The 18,405-nt window shown below is 32.2% G+C and overlaps 1 protein-coding gene across 1 annotated transcript; it reads left to right on the top strand.

The window, feature by feature from the left end:
• The first annotated feature begins 153 nt into the window (after positions 1-153).
• LOC111003752 (helicase sen1) lies at positions 154-17,838 on the top strand. Its single transcript, XM_022274425.2, has 16 exons — positions 154-544; positions 619-1,618; positions 1,687-2,497; positions 3,737-3,897; positions 4,425-4,559; positions 6,093-6,331; positions 6,865-6,973; positions 7,350-7,511; positions 8,094-8,233; positions 9,516-9,635; positions 10,640-10,776; positions 12,050-12,194; positions 12,857-13,097; positions 13,873-14,026; positions 14,586-14,769; positions 15,785-17,838. Exons 1-16 carry the CDS (start codon positions 365-367, stop codon positions 15,920-15,922), a joined length of 4,056 nt encoding a protein of 1,351 aa, XP_022130117.2. The 5' UTR covers positions 154-364; the 3' UTR covers positions 15,923-17,838.
• Positions 17,839-18,405: the final 567 nt, after the last annotated feature.

The following is an 18,405-nucleotide window of genomic DNA, read 5'->3' as shown; positions in this document are numbered from 1 at the left end:
ATTATATTTATTATGCCTGTATAAGTATCGTCTTTATGAACGTCACTAACAAGTATAACAACCTTACATAAAATAGTTTGATAGTTCAGTAAAGACATTGACATTGACACGACATGGTATGGCAATTGATGTAAATGAATTTAAAACTTGCGGTTGAGTTGACGGTCGTTATCGTATAATAATTATTAATTTCTATGACCTGAGGTAAATTGTATTAATAATGTTATGAATTATTTTATTTAAGATTCCCTATAATAAGATAAGGTTTTAATGAAAGAAAGCTCCCGTCGCTCGTTATCGTGATTAGTACACAGAAATTCTGATCTAGTTTAGTAGTATTTACTATTGTCTGTATGTACACGCCATGGAGTGGAAACTACACCGCCAAAAATATGGAATGGAAGAATTTACTTTACCTAATAGTGAAGAAGTGACTATTGGCCGAGGGAATGATAATAAAATTGTCCTCACTAGCTTGGTTGTATCAAGAAATCATTGTGTTATTAAGGTTAATAATAATGAAGTAACAATTGAGGATTTAAAGGTAATGTATACATTGAAAGAAGATTTGAAATTGATAATATGTTTTATATCTTATAATTGATTATTAATTTTCAGAGTTCCAATGGTGTTTACATAGGATTAAAGCGTATTTCCCCTCACATTCCATATTCAATAACTGAAAATGATATAATTGGTATTGGTTGGACAGAAGGTACTCAACTAACTAATATAAATGATACTGAAAAATACATATTTAAACTATTACAAATTCAAAAGAAAGTACCTATAATTAACAGAATTCAATACCAAGATGAGAATAGTAAGCTGACTCTTAAAAGAAGATATAGTGTTTTACCTATGGTTGAAATGATAAAAACTGAAAAGCCCGATGAAGATAACATTAATTGTGAGGAAAATGATGTTGTTTTAATATTGTCCGACAGTGATGTTGATTGCACGGGCCCCTCAAGTAAAAAGATTAAGAAGTTAGATACAATAAAACAAGACTTATACCCAGAAGATATTAAACTTGAAAATGATGAAATACAATTTGATGCATTTTCTATAAAGCAAGAGCAACTTGGGGATATTGAAGAACCTATACCAGTTGATAGTGAAAGTGATAGTGAATCAGAACATTGGTATTTAAGGCTTTCACAGAGTTCCCCTGGAAAGCCATTTACAAACTTGAAAAAACAGAGAAAATCACCAATTAAGGAAAGATGTTCAGATGAGAACTCTTATAGTCAATTTGATGATGTTCAGCCCATTGATGATGATAGTGATATATATTTTGAAGATTTGATCAGTTTAGTACCACCCCCAGTAGACTCAAAGGTTGCTGAAACTACACAAGATGAGAGCAAGGGCACCGGAAGACCTGTACAAAAACTAGATATAAAGAAATTGGGACCTGATAAATTAATTGAAAATAAATCTGAAACAAATCTGCCACCCCCACCAAGTTGTGACCACACTGATAGTAGTAATCTTACAAAGGATGTTACTGTTGAAAAAGTTTCTACTAATGATCAAACAGGCCCAAAAAAAATTCAGGTTATTGAACCACTTTGCCAACCACCTAGAAGAAAACAACATGTAGCACAAACTGAATGTAAGATCTTTTATGCCTATATTTTTAATATCTATCTTCTTGTCTAATTATTTTATCTTTTATTGCAGCTAAGAAAACATCTAAAAAAGAAAACAAACATAGTGAATCATCTAAAAAAAGTATAAATAAATCTCAAAAAGATGAACGTAAAAAAAAACTAAAAGAAATTGCAGCTAAACTTAAGGAACATGAACCTGCTCCTTCCCATAACAATGCAAGCAGTAAAAGTGTTGTTAATATAAAAGTAACTAATACAAGTCGTGGTGAATTTTTAACTAATGTAGTTAAAGCTGTTAAGCCTACAAAAAGAAAAGAGATTCTTGACAAAAAGATGCAACAAAAAAATAAAACATCCCATGGGAATACATCGATTAATAGAACATCAGAATACAAAGAAAACCATGTTGAAGTGGTTACAACAGAACCTAACTCAGATAGAAAAAGGAAGAGAAGAAGAAGATCAAGAAGAAAGTCAGATAAGACAGAGAAACCACAAACTCCGCCTGTAGTAGCTATTAGGCCTTTAATGGATATAGACCTCAGCTTCTTTGGAAAGCCAGTTTCTAAAGTTGAACCGTTACCACCTAAAAAAAAAAAGAAATCTGTGAGGTTCTCTAATGACCCCCCAGAAGTTCGTGTATTTGAAATTGAACCTGGGAATAAAATGAAGGAAACTAGGTTAGTAAAGACAACACTGGTTGACAATTGTAAAATGCCAATATTTTCATTAGAAAAAATCACTTTAATGAAAATTTTAATTTGGAATCCACATTGGCTTGATGAACAGATTACTAATGCAGATCCCCCGCCAATATTGGGGCATAATAATATTCCATTGGCGAAATTTCAAACATATAATAATCACCAACAGTATGTGCAGTAAGTAAAACTTATGATAATAATTTATTTTATTTATATACTTTACACTTCATTACTTACACTGCTAACTTTTACTATGATTATTATTTTTCTACTAAGTATTAGTATCATTACATTCTTATTCTTTTTGCGACTGCGGCGCAAACTAGCTGCTGTGGTCTCTGACAGCTTGACCAGCACTGTGGAGCACTCTGCTCCTCAGCATAATGCTGAGCCAGGGCTAATTACAAACACAGCACACACACACATTACATACTTATAACATACCTTGTTCTTTGAAAAAAATTGTTACTTCTATTTTATTTTTCTTTTTTTAATTTTTTTGTCTTTGATTCATGTTATTTTGTATGATTCTGTTTGTGTGTTTTGTTAGTAATAAATGTGATGTCGATGTCTATAATAACTAAATATAAGATATCAAATTTTCTCTTAAATTGTCATCTATGGTCATTAATATCTTAAAAATAAAATATTTTCTGCTAACATAATATTAACAATAAATGTAGAAATATATATGTTGTTGTTGTATTGAAAACAATTTAAGAGAAAACTAATAGAATATTAAAATGTATTGCAACTTTATTCTTAAGGTAAATATGATATAATAAACCCATTAATATTTATTAGAACTTGTAAAGTCTCTTGGTCAATGGTCATTTTGTATGCAAATAAAAACATCATAATATGAGCAATTCACATGTGGTAGAAGTGAAACCTTCAAAAATAAAGTTTTTATAATTAATCATAGATAAATTAAACATTTTTCAGTATCTAAATGTATTAAACTTTTATAGAAAAAAACTTGGCGATTAAAAACAGTGTCAGAGAGTTTATTGCCAGTTCTTTTCTTCCGTTCTACGCCCTTGATTTAAGAACTGGCAGTGAATGTAAAATTAGAAGCATTCAATGTATATTTCTTTTTTGACGTTCATAAGTGTACGTTTTGTTACCTACTTGAATAATTTTTTTTTTATTTGATATCTTTAAAAACAGTATATTTTAATAAGTTTAATATAAATCTTTAATTTGGCAAAAACTAAAAAAACCAAAGTTTAAAATTCGATAAAATGAAAAAGCGGCGGTAAATTGAGGCTGTATAATGCCTTCTATCTCTTTTTCTCCCACGTTAAATCTTATGAATTTATGTTTCTGTCTCTTTTTACTGTCGCTGTTTCCGTTGCATCCGGTTTGAAATCACAACGATTCTAAAGAAGTTTCACTTCAAAATGGCATTTTTAGGTTAATTGGTGATCTCCTGTTAATGGAAATATGGGAGTGTTTAACTCAAGGTCATTTAAGGACTCGCAATCAACCCAAACTACTTCAGATGAGAATTGAAAACTTACCCCCGGTGCCACCCCTTGAACGCCACTTTGAACTATATAATCTGAGTGTTAACAGTAAGTACTTGGTTATTTATTTGTTTTTGCACAAAATATTTAGAAACTTGAGTTAGAAGTCTCTTAAACCCGTTAAAGAAGGCAGTCATTTTCTGTGAATCTCAAATCTAGTTTCTCTGGGAATCAAACCATGTGCCTTAACCACTGAGCTATGTAGACAGATTATTAAAGGAATGGTCGTTGAGATGTTAAAAGTGAATGTGGCTAAAAGAAGTTAGAAGTATAGTCTCTTCACGCACAACGGACCTATTGAGCATCTAAGTGCGGAAACAGAGTCCCACATACATACATACATACAAGTATAGTCTCTCTGGTAAGATTTAAAAAAATTAGAAGGCTCTCAGGAGGTTCTGAAAACTAAAAAACATATTTAAAAGTAAATGGCCAAATACATAGGCATTTACATGATGATGTTACAATTTGTTGGTCCATACTTAGTTCAAAAACAATGAGAGCAACAAGAGCTTAAAAGATATCTTTGTACAAGTAATGTACCAATATTTTGATGTCTATATTTCTACTTTTAGTTTCCATGCCAACAACAGAGGCAAAAAACGCTCCAAGAGTAGGTGAAATCTTAATTATTGACTTTGGTCCGGAACATTCCAGAATTTCTAGATTTTTATTTGTACACAATGTAAAGATACTACCTGCCCCTCCAAGTAAGTGTCGTTCATTATAAGATAATTTTTGCATACGTAATTTTTATTTCCACAACATATACAACAATGTAAAAATTAAATATTTATCTGTCTTAGAATTCGAATAACTTAGTAAAGTTTTAGTTTTTATATTAAATATTCTTATATTATGATTAAATTTAAATTTTGGGTTAACATGTCTATTGGTACATATTCTTTATATGGTCAAACCTGGATAAGAGAGATCTCAAGCCACCGCAATCTGTATTCTCTTATAGAGGTTTCAAATTTGGCTTTCTGTATTGTCTTATAATATTAATTGTTATAGTTAATAAGTATAAACTGTTAGATTACTTATAATTAATAAATAATCTAAGCACATAAATGTTTAATCTTATAAAAACTTCGTCAGTCAAATAAAAACTTAAATATGAATATAATTATCTTTATTCGATAATTATATTCATATTTCATAATTTTATTAGTACGTAATTCGTACTTAAATAAAATTTCCAAAAAACACGATTTATAAAAAAAAAATACAGAGCTAAGCTCAGTCATCCAGGTCCTATAATATTATAACAACAATTACTTGAAAATTTTGTTGATTTCTTTTGCGATTATATTTTTAAATTTCGTTTGTTTTTCAAGTTCATTAATTCTATCAAATATGGTTGCCATATATTCATAAAATTTGTTAAACGTCTCCCAATGCCTTTAAGCATCTGCTGTTTATTAACTAACTGTATTAAGTTTTACAAACAAGTCGATATGCACATTTGGCTTTCAAGTTTCTCGAACTATAGGTAATAACAAAACAATAATAGACGCAAATTTGGTTTGGCTCGAAAAATGTGTAATTAATAACAGAAGTTCACACGTTCGCTTATATAGGTATATACAAGTTTAGAGGTGTAATGTATGTCAATATAGAAATTTCGTAATTCCATTTACGATAATGTCTACGTATCGTTATTTCGTAATTCTACTTGGCACGTGGATCGAGTCAGTCGTCCTAAAACCGCCATGTAATCAGTGCTGACCATAAAGACAATGAATGCCTATTTCGGTTTTCATTTGTGTACCTAAAACACTAAATAAGTATCAATCTCTCTTAAAGAGCTTCACGCGTAATGACCGTCATATTACCCCTTATACAGGTTTTATTTCTCACTCATACACCTCATTTAAATTCAGCCGTAGTGAGCAGGGAAGTGGGCAGGACGAGTGGAGAAGAAGAGCGCGATAAGTATTAGTAAAGCGCGTTTACACACTCGTTTTGCCCACTTCTCTGCTCACTACGACTGAATGTAAATGCGGCAATAGCGATTTTAGGAAGGCAATATGATAGGACCTGATAAATACTGACATTAATACAGTTTCTCGCTAACCCATTTCTCACTTATCCTGGTTTGACTGTATTTAAATGAAAAAATAGGAATTCTCATATTCTCTATTTCATTAATTATATAGGAAAGTTTATTATTTAATAAGTTTTAGGACAGTGTATTTATACATCTTTAATTTTTTTTTAATTTATACCATTTATTTCAGACAACAAAAACACATTCTTTAGCATTTCATTATGTGCCATATTTACTGGGAAGATGAGTCAGTTAAAAATTGGTGAACTGGTGATCGGTCGGTCATTAGCATATATAAATAAGGAATTAATGTTATTTGAAGCCATGGAATACCTCTCGGGTTCACCCCTCAGTGAGGCAATTTTGAATCCGCAGCCTCACCACTTCCAAAGATATAATAATAATGCTTGTGTTAATATGAATTTACCTGTAAGTATTATTTTAAATTTAACAACCTGCATATTTCATTTTTATTTACATAATAAATATTTTGTAGAAATTCTGATGATATATTACATTGGTCAAGGGTATGATTTAAAAAATAAAAATATTTTTCTAATATAGGATCTATATATGAAGATGATTTTTTCGTTCAAATTTTGAAATCTGACATAAAACCTAAATATTACTACAAATATTGCCAAGCTAAATCAATATATTATGAATCTGTATTCAATCTCTGTTTGAGCACTGTCAAGGTTTGATAAAAATTATAGCCAATTCTTAAAAGTTTAATACCGTTCTAGAAGTTACTAAACGAAATCATTTTTCATAACACACTACTAGTAATTGCTGCTATACTACTATAAACCAGAGGAATCGATACGGAAATATTCCATTTCCGTATCGAATAATTTCGCAACGTCACTATTTAGTACTTTTCATAACGTTTCAACATTGAAATTGTCAAATCTGGAATCGAATTAAAAGTTTTAGTTATACTTATATTACAATTTTTTCAGTGGACGTCGACATTGAATGAGAGTCAAAAAATAGCGGTGGAATCCTCTGTGTCGGCGGCTCTTGGTGATCGGCCCAATATTCAAATGGTTCAAGGACCACCTGGAACCGGTATGAATACAAAAAAAAAAAAAAAAAAAAATCTAGAAAGGAAACATAATATACTATTTAGTTTAATACAAATAAAACTGCACATTACTTTTTATTTATTTACACTTTGCACAAAAATTAAATAATACAGTCAAAATCTGTTATAACGACATTGAAGGTACTACTCTTATTTGGTCGTAAAAACCGATAGTCGTAACAGCCGATGACGTTGTTATTAAGAAACTTATACAATAGAATTCAGCCGGGACCTTTTTTGGTCAATATGTATAAATATAACCGGTATGTTGTTCTAAACGATGACGTCTTAATCGGTTTTGATTATATATAGGTATTATGTACTTAGTAGTTTCGACATATGTACTTATTATAATTTCAGGAAAATCAAGTGTGATCTGTGCAATGGTAATGGCATATTTCTACGACGCTAATAGAAGGAAACAGCAGAACAGAGGGAAAATATTAATTTGTGCGACGAGTAATGCGGCCATAGATGAAATTGTTATACGCCTGCTGAGTATACGGCAGAGCTTACCAAAACGTGAGTATTAACTGTAGTTTTGACCATAACTATTGTTGATTAAAATTAGTAACAAATTTTCCTGGGTACACTAGTATTATATAAAAATAAATTCATAATCTTACAAAATCTGTGTATGCCCATGTAACGGATACCCATAGTTGCTCACCTCACACATTAAGATCCACTTTTGCTTAGTTTTTTGAAAATGTCATGTTTGCCATGTGCTTGTCACATTAAAAATATTATTTTGTGGTCATTTTACTGTTGTAACAGTGGCCGAGAGTTGGCAAGCTTTTATCAATAAAAAAAATACCATGTAAACCTGTATCTGGGTATATGGACCTCATATAGCAGCTGTTTCTTCAATCATTTTTATTTCATGGAGAAATAGGTGATCAGGTCTGATCTGATCTGTCATCGATTTTTCGGTTTGTGACACGTTTATATCCTCATCGTGTTTCCCTTTCACATATGCATCTATTGCACAGATAGAAAGACAATTCTACCAATGGAATTGAAACTGTTTCGAATACACGACCAGACGCCAGCACAGCTCTTCTATATTGAGTAGAACAGTATAAACTGCTATAAATATTTCAGCGGAAAGGTTCAAAATGGTACGGGTGGGTCGGGTAGAAGCGATGCATAGTCGAGCTAAGGATGTCAGTTCACAACAGCTTGCGGCGAGGGACACAGCTAGACTGAATGCTGAGCCGCAAAATGCTGCGGTGGCTCAACAGGCAAGTTTCCTCAATTTTAGAAACAAAAATCTGAATTTTATTGTTTTATTATAACGTTTATCATGTACTGTTGTTCTGAATGCAATATCTGTATTTTTTACCTTGCAGCAATGTCATGTCATCAGCTTACAGGCGAAAACCCTCTTTATATAATACTGCCTCGTAATAGTTTTCTAGTCTGAGATTGCGAGATTACATTGCTATTATTCATTATGGTCATACCATTGAATAGTCCGGCTCGGAGGACCAAAATGTACGTTTCCTGGGGATGTTGTAAAAAATTATTATCAAGTCGTGTTTAACAAAGGGTATATATATATATGTAATTGCTAAATGAATGCTATGTGATGTATGTAAATGCAAGTACCTAAATGCTGAAAAATGCGTCTGCCCATAATCTCGGGGCGTAACTCCGACGATTTACGTAATCACCACTCTTATTAGCTTAAACTATGAAAGCCTAAGTGACCCAAATGTATAGCATTGGCTCACACACTTCTTGGAAATGTGAATTTTGATAAAAATAAAAAAAAAAAAAAAATACGTTTATTTTGGAACATAAGATCTTCTAGGTATCACTTATTCCACGTCAATCAATTCAAACTTGTAGGCATCCCTACTCATCGGCAAAGATAGAGGGTGTAGGCCGAGAGAAAAAGCTGGCGTAAAAAACTCTCGGTACTCTTTTAAAAAAGCAAATCATCAAACAATATTTAAAACAAATATATCAAACTAATTAGAGGCAGCCTGCCCAGCACTAGTCCCAGGCCCTTTTATCAACTAGATAATCAATAACTTTATAGTAAGCCTTTTTACACAGCTTTTCTTTAATACATTTCTTAAATTTATTAAAAGGCAGAGATAAAAGAGCCTCTGGGATTTTATTAAAGAAGAGTATCCCTTTCCCCAAAAAAGAATTACTGACTTTACACAGTCTAGTACGGGGAAATTGCAGCCTGCGTTTGTTCCGAGTATTGACATTGTGCGTATGTTCTAATCTAGTATATAATTAGATAGATGGATAAATTCTTCATTGTACACAAGACAGAATATTTACAAAGTGGTAATACTACGTAAAAAAATATTTTTCGCACAAAATACGGTTCGCCTTATAATGCTCTACCGGGCAAACAAACATAACTTGTCAAAGTAACAAACTATGAAACACATTTTGGTCCTTCGATCCGGGGTTTGCTATCTCTTTAAAATGTCTAAAAAATGGAAATATCTATACAATATTTAAATTGTCCGTTTATTATTATTTCTTCCTATACTCTTACAGATTTCACACATAGAAGCGAAAATAAACATGTGGAAGACGGCAATAAGTGAAGCCAAGGATCCCGTGAGAATTGCCTACTGTCAGGGACGCATCACCCAACTCAATGAGCGGATAAATATGGTATTTCGATATTTATGCTATTTAAAATTAATTTTAACTATTCCGATTGTTTTTTTTATATTTACAATATGAAATAAATAACTTAAAGTTTTTAATAAATCGTATACGTCAATGTAATAACAGTATAATGTGTAGATTGTCCATGCAAATAGTATTTTCTTTTATTAACATAACTTTTACACATTTAAAGAAAACCCGTGTTAACGGATTGAACCCATTTATTATAATAAAGACCACGCACGCTGTAAAGCACGCGAAACTTTGGTAATATAATTATAAAAAATAAATAAATCAGTGGCGCTCAACCTCTTTAGGTCCTGGCCTCAGATTTCTGAATCTGTTTCATGATGTTTTTCAAATCGAATAGGCAAGTAGGTGATCAGCCTCCAGTGCCTGACACACGTCGTCGACTTTTTGGGTCGAAGACATGTAGGTTTTCTCACGATGTTTTCCTTTACCGTTCGAGCAAATGTTAAATGCGCACATAGAAAGTCCATTGGTGCACAGCCCGGGATCGAACCTACGACCTCTGAAAGTCGCACGCTGGAGCCACTAGGCCAACACTACTCACAATATAGTTATATAAGTTTATAATAATGCATAGCTTCAATCCGTTAAAAAAGGGCTTTCTTTAAATGTCCATACAATTTACAATGCAATAGAAAAATAATTAGCATATTTATTGCAATTTTAATTCAGTGTGTTGATAGTGTAATGTGTTGTTGCGATGCTCTGCCCGTAAATTTACCTAAGATTAAAAATCTAGTGGCACCAAAACCCTTGTTTGTTCCGAGATTATTTAAAGTAATAGGCAAGTAGATGATCAGCCTTTTATAACTATCATAAGACTATAGATTCTTATTCTGTTCCTTCTTCGTAATGTCCTATAAACCCTATATGAGGCAGAGGGCGTCAACATTGAGTCTCCGACGTGTTCGACCTTCGGATTCCATTTAAGCGCCTATTTGGGATTATGATTAAGATCCCTTCGCTTTTTCTGTCAGTTACGTCATGGTGGTGGTGGTGGTGGTGGTGAAGACGTTAGACCTGAGCGTCTAATGGCGGCTGAAAAGAGAATCATTGATTGCGCAGATATCATCGCCACTACCCTCGCAAGCGCACAGAATAATAAAATGAGAGGGTAAGTTTTAAATATAGCAAACAATTGTCAAATTTCTCGCTATTTTCAGTGATTTTGAATTTAATGATTTGCACTAAAAAAATATTTAATTACAATACATATTTCTTATTTATATTCATTGGTCCTGCCCAAGAGAATTAAATGTACTAAACGATAGTAAAATATTAATATATAAATATTAATAATATGGTCACATATAAATATATTTTGTACGTATATTCTCCTGAATCTAAAACCCTAATCACAATATTGCGAGTTTTATTTTTTATTTTAATAAGAAAATATTTCATCTTAACTAACTTTATCATTTCTGTCTGTGGAACCTTAGAACAGTATTGACCATATTTCGGTATCTCTTGACGTTTCCAAATTTTCTTCTTCTTTAAGAAGCTCCGCTGACTAGTTGAAACTGCTTTTAGCAGTGGCAAAGTGGAGTTATCTCTGCCTTTTAATAAATTTGAGAAATGTACTAAATAAACGCTGTGTAAAAAAAGCTTACTATAAAGTTAACGATTATCTAGTTGATAAAAGGGCCTGGGATAAGTGCTATACAGGCTACTTAAATAAGTGTTGTTTGATTTGCTTTTTAGGCCGGCTTTTTCTCTCGGCCTACACTCAGTCTTCTTTTCCCATGAGTAGGGAGTGCCTACAGATTTAAATTTAATGACGTGGAGATAACTGACACCTGTATCTTATGTTGCATAATAAATATACTTATTTTTAAATTTGTATTGCCCTCGCCTCTACAATTGCCATGTAGTTTATTCAGTAACATCATTGAAAATAATCAAATATTTCCTGTGTATATCAAATATTAATAAAAATTATTAAAATAACTATAGATGGACTACGTACCGAGTGTATCACTAATTATACAAGACCCTACAATATTTTATCTTTAACACACTTTTAAACCAAAAATACCAATGGCTACGTTTTGTATATGTTTCTGCTGTATGTTTAATATTTTTTTTATTTCTCATATTACTATTGTATCTTTACAGTTATTACTAATACAATACATCCAATTCTAGAATCATAAATACAATTAATAAAAAAATATATCCTACGAGTATAACTGACTAAACAAGCAACTCTTGTGAACTCAGTCTGAGTACGAACAAATACGTCTAACAATTTATTAATTTATTTATTTATTATTAGTAATGTATAATGCACTTTAGTAGATAATAATGTCTGTTTTTTTTTATTCTATACGAAATTTTGTACATAGAACCTTCAAATCAAAAAGCTAATTTTAAATGTGTTTCAGTGTGAAAGGTCGCATAGCGCTATGTATAGTTGACGAAGCGGGGCAGGCCATCGAACCTGAAACCTTGGTTCCTCTGACCTTGGACGTCACCAAGCTTACATTGGTCGGCGACCCACAGCAACTGCCCGGGTATATATGCTCTCAGGTATATACTTTACGATACTTCTATATGTACTACCTGAACTCTACTATCTCTTTGTTAAACTGAATTTATGAATCCTAAAGATAGACCTCGTTCATTCGAATCTAATTCCATCAATTTAAAATTATGTTAAATTATTATAAGTTTACAATAATATATAGCTTCAATCCGGTATAAAAGTGTTTTCTTTAAATGTGTAAAAGTTATGTTAATAAAAGACAATACTAAGATAATTTTAAATTGCCAATTTCGAAAGACAAATTTATCGTATATTGAAATAAAAGATTTTGTAAATAAAGAGTAACTTATATTCCTAAAACAAGTTCTTTTAATGGTTGTTTTTGTATTCATTAAACGAGGACTAATTTTTTGACAAAGAAAATGGATTGTTGTAACAGGGAATAGTTTTTTTTAATATTTGTGTAATTTTCAAAAAAAAAACTAGTGAAAAAGATATCATCTAACATAACTAAGGTTAGATAATTTTTTTAAAGTAAACTCAATAGAAATCTTATTTGCAATTGCAATTCCAAATAAAAATGTAATTTTTAAGATAAATTTCGTTAATTTTTTACACAAATTGGACAAATCGATACTTTTGTTTTATTTTGTAGATGTGTTTGTGTACTCTTAACAATTGAATTAACCTCTGCATTTATTAACAGCGAGCTAAAAAGCACGGCCTGGGGGAGAGTCTGTTCGCCCGTCTGACCTCTTGTACTGAACTCTGGCCTCAAAATCCAGTTCTTCTCCTGAATCAGCAATATCGGATGCACCCCAGCATCGCTGATTATCCCAACAGAGCCTTCTATGCAGATCAGATACGAACAGTTCCTCGCCCACCTGTAGATTTGGACATTCCACCCTATACAATACTGGGTATACATAGTGGGGATAAAGGACAAGGTATGATGCGATGTTGGCTGATAAAGTTTTGTTTTTTAATTTTCAAATTTTTAGTTTTTTGAAGAAATATCGTCACTCTATTGACGTCGTCAAAAGATACGAATAGTTATCCTACAGTATTTAATTTAGATTGATTTCTTTTAACACTCACAACTTGCTTGCTCCTCTGAATACTCAATCAGTACTACCCTACTTTCCCTGAATATACTGTCCAAATTCAAAATGGCGCTTCGACTCCACTCGAGGCATATCTCTGCACTGATTGGTCGAAACAATATTCGTTCTTGTATTTGTTAAGTAATGATATCTAATGAAACAATTAACTAATAACAAAATAAATCGAATCAAAAAAAATAGGACTGTCGAACTAATAAAAGGAATGTTAATGATTAACAATAAAAATCTTTGGTCAATTGACTCAATCATTTCCTGATAATTCGAACACCGCCTATTTATTTATTTATAACACAAATACATACATTACAGACTATGCCAATGCAAATGTCGAGAAACATTAAATTAAAATTAAATTTAATCAGTTAGTTAATTGTATTGAATACTTTGTTTGTTTGTTCTTTTTTGTAAATCTTTTTAGTTATAACATATCATGTATTCCATCTGTGGCTATGTTCTCGGTGTATTTGTTTGATGTTATATGTGTTTTGTGTTAGCTGTAGGAGTACAATAAATAAAAATAAAATAAAATAAATAAAATAATTCTTCTAGGCATTCGAGATCTTTCTTTATGGCAATATACAAATGCAGTTTTTTTCAGGGTTATCAGGTGCAAATGATTTAGAAGCGTGCGGTGTGTCTCGGCTGGCAGCAGCCCTGGCCCAAATGACGAGGCCAAAGGGTCTTTCTTTTGCGGTCATCACTCCTTACGCCGCCCACAGGGATCTCATTATGAAATATTTAAAGCATGAAGGGTAAGTTACTTAGTTTTATTTATAAAACAATTTTTTTTTGTATGGGTTTTTGTCAAGAATACTTTTAGTATATTACTTTGAAGTTCTAGATTCAAATGGATTCCAATACAAAACCTTGTTTTTTTTTATATCTCCAAAAAAGCAATCATTTTCAGATTTTTTTAGTTTACTTTAAAGGATTTTCATATTTTTAAGCATTTATATATATTTATCTAAAGCAGTGTTGGCCTAGTGGCTCCAGCGTGCGACTCTCATACCTGAAGTCGTAGGATCGATCCCCGGCTGTGCACAAATGAACTTTCTATGTGCGCATTTAACATTTGCTCGAACGGTGAAGGAAAACATCGTGAGGAAACCGACATGTCTTAGACCCAAAAAGTCGACGACGTGTGTCAGGCACTGGAAGCTGATCACCTACTTGCCTATTAGATTGAAAAATTGATCATGAAACAGATTCAGAAATCTGGGGCCAAGACCTAAAGAGGTTGTAGTGCCACTGATTTATTTATTTATATATTTAAAAAAAAAACTTTTTTATTATTATACTATAATTTTACAGATCGGATAGTCTAATAGAAGTGAACACAGTCGACAGTTTCCAAGGCCAAGAGCGAGATGTCGTTATCGTCTCGTTGGCTCGTAGTCACGGACTTGGCTTTCTCACGGATGCTGGACGAATGAACGTGATGCTGACACGTGCTAGGCACGCCCTCATCGTGTGCCTCAACCCACACGCTGTTATGGTAAGTTAAAGTTAAAACTGGCTAAACGTCTCTCGGTTTTAATATATTACGTATTAAAATCAAACGTCTGTGTGTATGTACTGTGTTTGTTGCCATGGTTACGATGTTATTGCGATTTTTTTATTAACGAAATTGCGGGTAGGCTACAATGCAGCCCAGACACAGATCTAGTCAATGCGTAAAATAATAGTGTACATAGTGGTATAAAATAATATACCAATCAACTTTATATAAGACGATGTAAATCTAGTCATGGTTTTGAATGCCAAGCTAAAATTATCGATTTAGTGTGTGAGTTGTTGAAGGTAAATCTGAGAAACTTCATGTCGAAGATTGCCGAAATATGTCGCCTGAAGTTCAGGGAATTTTTAAAATCCTTCCGTTCGTTTTTTATGGCAATAAATCATCTATTAGTTATAGTTTATTAGTGAAAACCATCGATGGTAATTTGAATTACAACGAATCAAGTTGTTGCATTGAAGATGACCTATTTATTTTTTCAAGTACGTGTGCTAAATCTCTTTATGTTTGTTTACAATCTCCGAAACTTAGGGCCTGTTTCACAATGTATGGATAAAGTGTCAAATAGCTATGCAACACATAAATTATTCGAAAGATAAAAGTTCCAAATAAGATACTTCGAATTTCATGACGTATAGCGCTATCTGACAGTCGTGAAACGCAAAAATACTATTTATTGCGAATAAGTAATAAATAGCTTATTTGGAACTTATCCGGACATTGTGAAACAGGCCCTTAAAGTCCTTTGATTTGAGTCAAGGATATATCAAATTAAGATACACACACACTGAAGAAGAAATTTCATCTAAAGTTCAGTATTTTTTTGAGATCACGCAATTTTGAAAATATTTAAAACTTTTTACGAATCTCGGCAAAATGTTTTCGTGTGTACCAATAGCACACATTGACGGAAGCTCGCACACATACTATAAACGGTTAGGAGGAATAGTGGGGCGCGTCTTCTATAATGATGATTGATGAATTTCTTTTACAGAGAAACGACCAATGGCGAACATTAGTTGAAGACTCTCAACGAAGACACTTATATAAAGTATTACCGAACAAAATGTGCCGACCACCCACAAGTACCGAATCTGACGAAGAAATACTCAAATATTTGCGAGGAAAATAATTTTGTTTAGTAAGACTTTTCATAATCCACTCGCTGCTATATTATAAGATGTAAACAATATTCGTACATTATTTCTTTAAAACCTTTTTTTTATATAGAACAGGGGGCAAACGGGCAGGAGGCTCACCTGATGTTAAGTGATACCGCCGCCCATGGACACTGTCAATGCCAGAGGGCTCGCGAGTGCGTTGCCGGCCTTTTAAGAATTGGTACGCTCTTTTCTTGAAGGACCCTAAGTCGAAGATATATAAGACCTTTGATTAATATCAACTTTAAAATTAAAATTTCGTGAATCCATTAAAGATACTTTTTGAAGAAAGATCTAGTATGTAATGTCGTGTAAATGACTGCATGCTGAATTTGCTTCAGGCCGCTAGTTAAACGGCGACGTTTAGTTAAGAGGCTAGGATGTTAATTGAATGGCTCCAATGGATCCAGATAAGACAACCTATTTTAGAGATCAAGTAGGATGTCTTCTTAGGATTGGGACAGACGGAGCACCGACTTTGAGACCGTAGTCGATCTTGGTATTCTAAATTCTTCTTACCGTCCTCTTGAGGTCTCTTCAAATATAAGAACCAAATAATATTTGTCTTTTAGTTGACATTATCCGATCTCTCTCTTTTTCATCCTTTTATCCGGGCTAAGTGTGTTTTGAAATAACTTAATCATAAAGATTCTCAATATCCAAACAGTCCGGAAGTCCCATAAAGGCAAATGTTATGTTGAGGCTAAATGGTAATTAACGCTGCTGGTCATTTTTCTCAGTATTATCTTCCGTAAGTCGTCTTCAACACCTACAGGTATAGGAAAGTGCTATAGCAGGCATGCAACAATATTACACCGAAACATTATCTCGAAATTTAGTCTTTGAACTCCGTAATATAGTAATGTTCCTTATTGCAGCCATTTAATGATGAAGTAATTCAATGTCCATACTTTCTAAAGCCCATACTACAAAAATACCTACTAGCCCTTGGCACTATGTATTATTCCCCCAATACTCATTTGCAGTTTGAAGCGAACTGGTTTTTATGTTCCAGGTAGTGTATGTTATATTTTTTAGTATCCCTATTCAGAGATAATATTCCATTTTCAAATAAAAAATATTTTCGGAATTTGAACTCGCTCAGATTATTATCTATGGTTAATATTGTCAAAAACCATAGATAATATCTAAGATGTCTGTAACTTGTAAGTAGAACATCTGAACGTCAAAAAATTAAACTTGGGAAAACGTCATATTTTGTGAAATATTTATTTTTGTTTTTAATTGAAATACGAAATGTTGACATTAACAGACAATAAAATACTTTCTATGTGACAAAAAATAGACCTGTATAGCCTGTATATAATTTATACAATTTTTTTTTATAATCTTACACGACGTGTAGTTTTTGTAAATATCGATAAGTGTAAAATATTTAGGAACTATTAAACCGCTTTAAGCCTGAATTTGATATTTTTTTCCTCTATTGAAAGTTATTTGAAGCTTAAATAAAGCGCGTTTAGTACGTTACGATCAATATATGTAGTTGTTTTGTTCCTGTTGTTGTGTTGATTTTTTTTCAATGTCTTCGAAGACTGCGTAACTATTTGAATCTCTATTAAACAGAATCTTCACATGCTTGCATTCATGTTTAGTTTGTAAATGACTGCCGTTAAAATTATCGATCTTTATCAATATAAAATGAAATTATTCCTACCTAGAAACGCATTTAAAAATAAGACTTAAGATGGTGTTTGTGTCTTTATGGTAAAGATATCCTAACCATGGTAACGTGCTTATATTTAGACCACGTTTTATAATAAGTTAGACCAGTAATATTTTTTATGTTAAAAGTTTGTGTTTAATTAATTGGAATTTTGGGGAAGTCAAGTGTATTAAAGCTTAATATTAAAAATTGTAATAAGAGAATAAACATTTTTATTTGATGATCCTATCCACCCCTCTATGATTTATTTTCAGTAAAATGAACACGAAGCTGAATGATAAATTTAATAGCATTTCAAGAAAATTAATATTTATTTTTAGCTTAAAATAAATTGCTGAAAAAATTCCTATTTAAATTTCGTAGTTTGTAACAATAGCGAATTTAACGATTTAATTATAATGTAATTTATTGAAGTTCCGATGCCGATAATGAGCGCTGGGTCCTACTTAGGTAATTTTAAATTAAAAAGCGGACCATTCTGTATAATTTATCTTAAGCCTAAAACCAAAAAAACAAACTAAATCAAATATGAACTCCAAGCGTAGCTATATCAAAAAAGCTATAATTTCGAAATTTTATGCGGTTTGAATGTATTTTGAAGCATATTTGAAAATACCGCAAACCGAGTGTACAACAAAAACTTAAGGAATTTTTTAATCGATATTTAGGGGTATTTAAAGTTGGTTATAGGAGGAACATTCTATAGGAGTTAACTGGCTGTACCGCTGGTACGGTGCTGATAGTAAACCCTTAACAACATATTAGCAT

This window comes from Pieris rapae, chromosome 13 (assembly GCF_905147795.1).
Source record: "Pieris rapae chromosome 13, ilPieRapa1.1, whole genome shotgun sequence".
NCBI classification, from domain to species: Eukaryota; Metazoa; Arthropoda; class Insecta; order Lepidoptera; family Pieridae; genus Pieris; species Pieris rapae.
The sequence above is the reverse complement of the archived record's forward strand: the minus strand, read 5'-3'. Positions and strand labels throughout refer to the sequence as shown.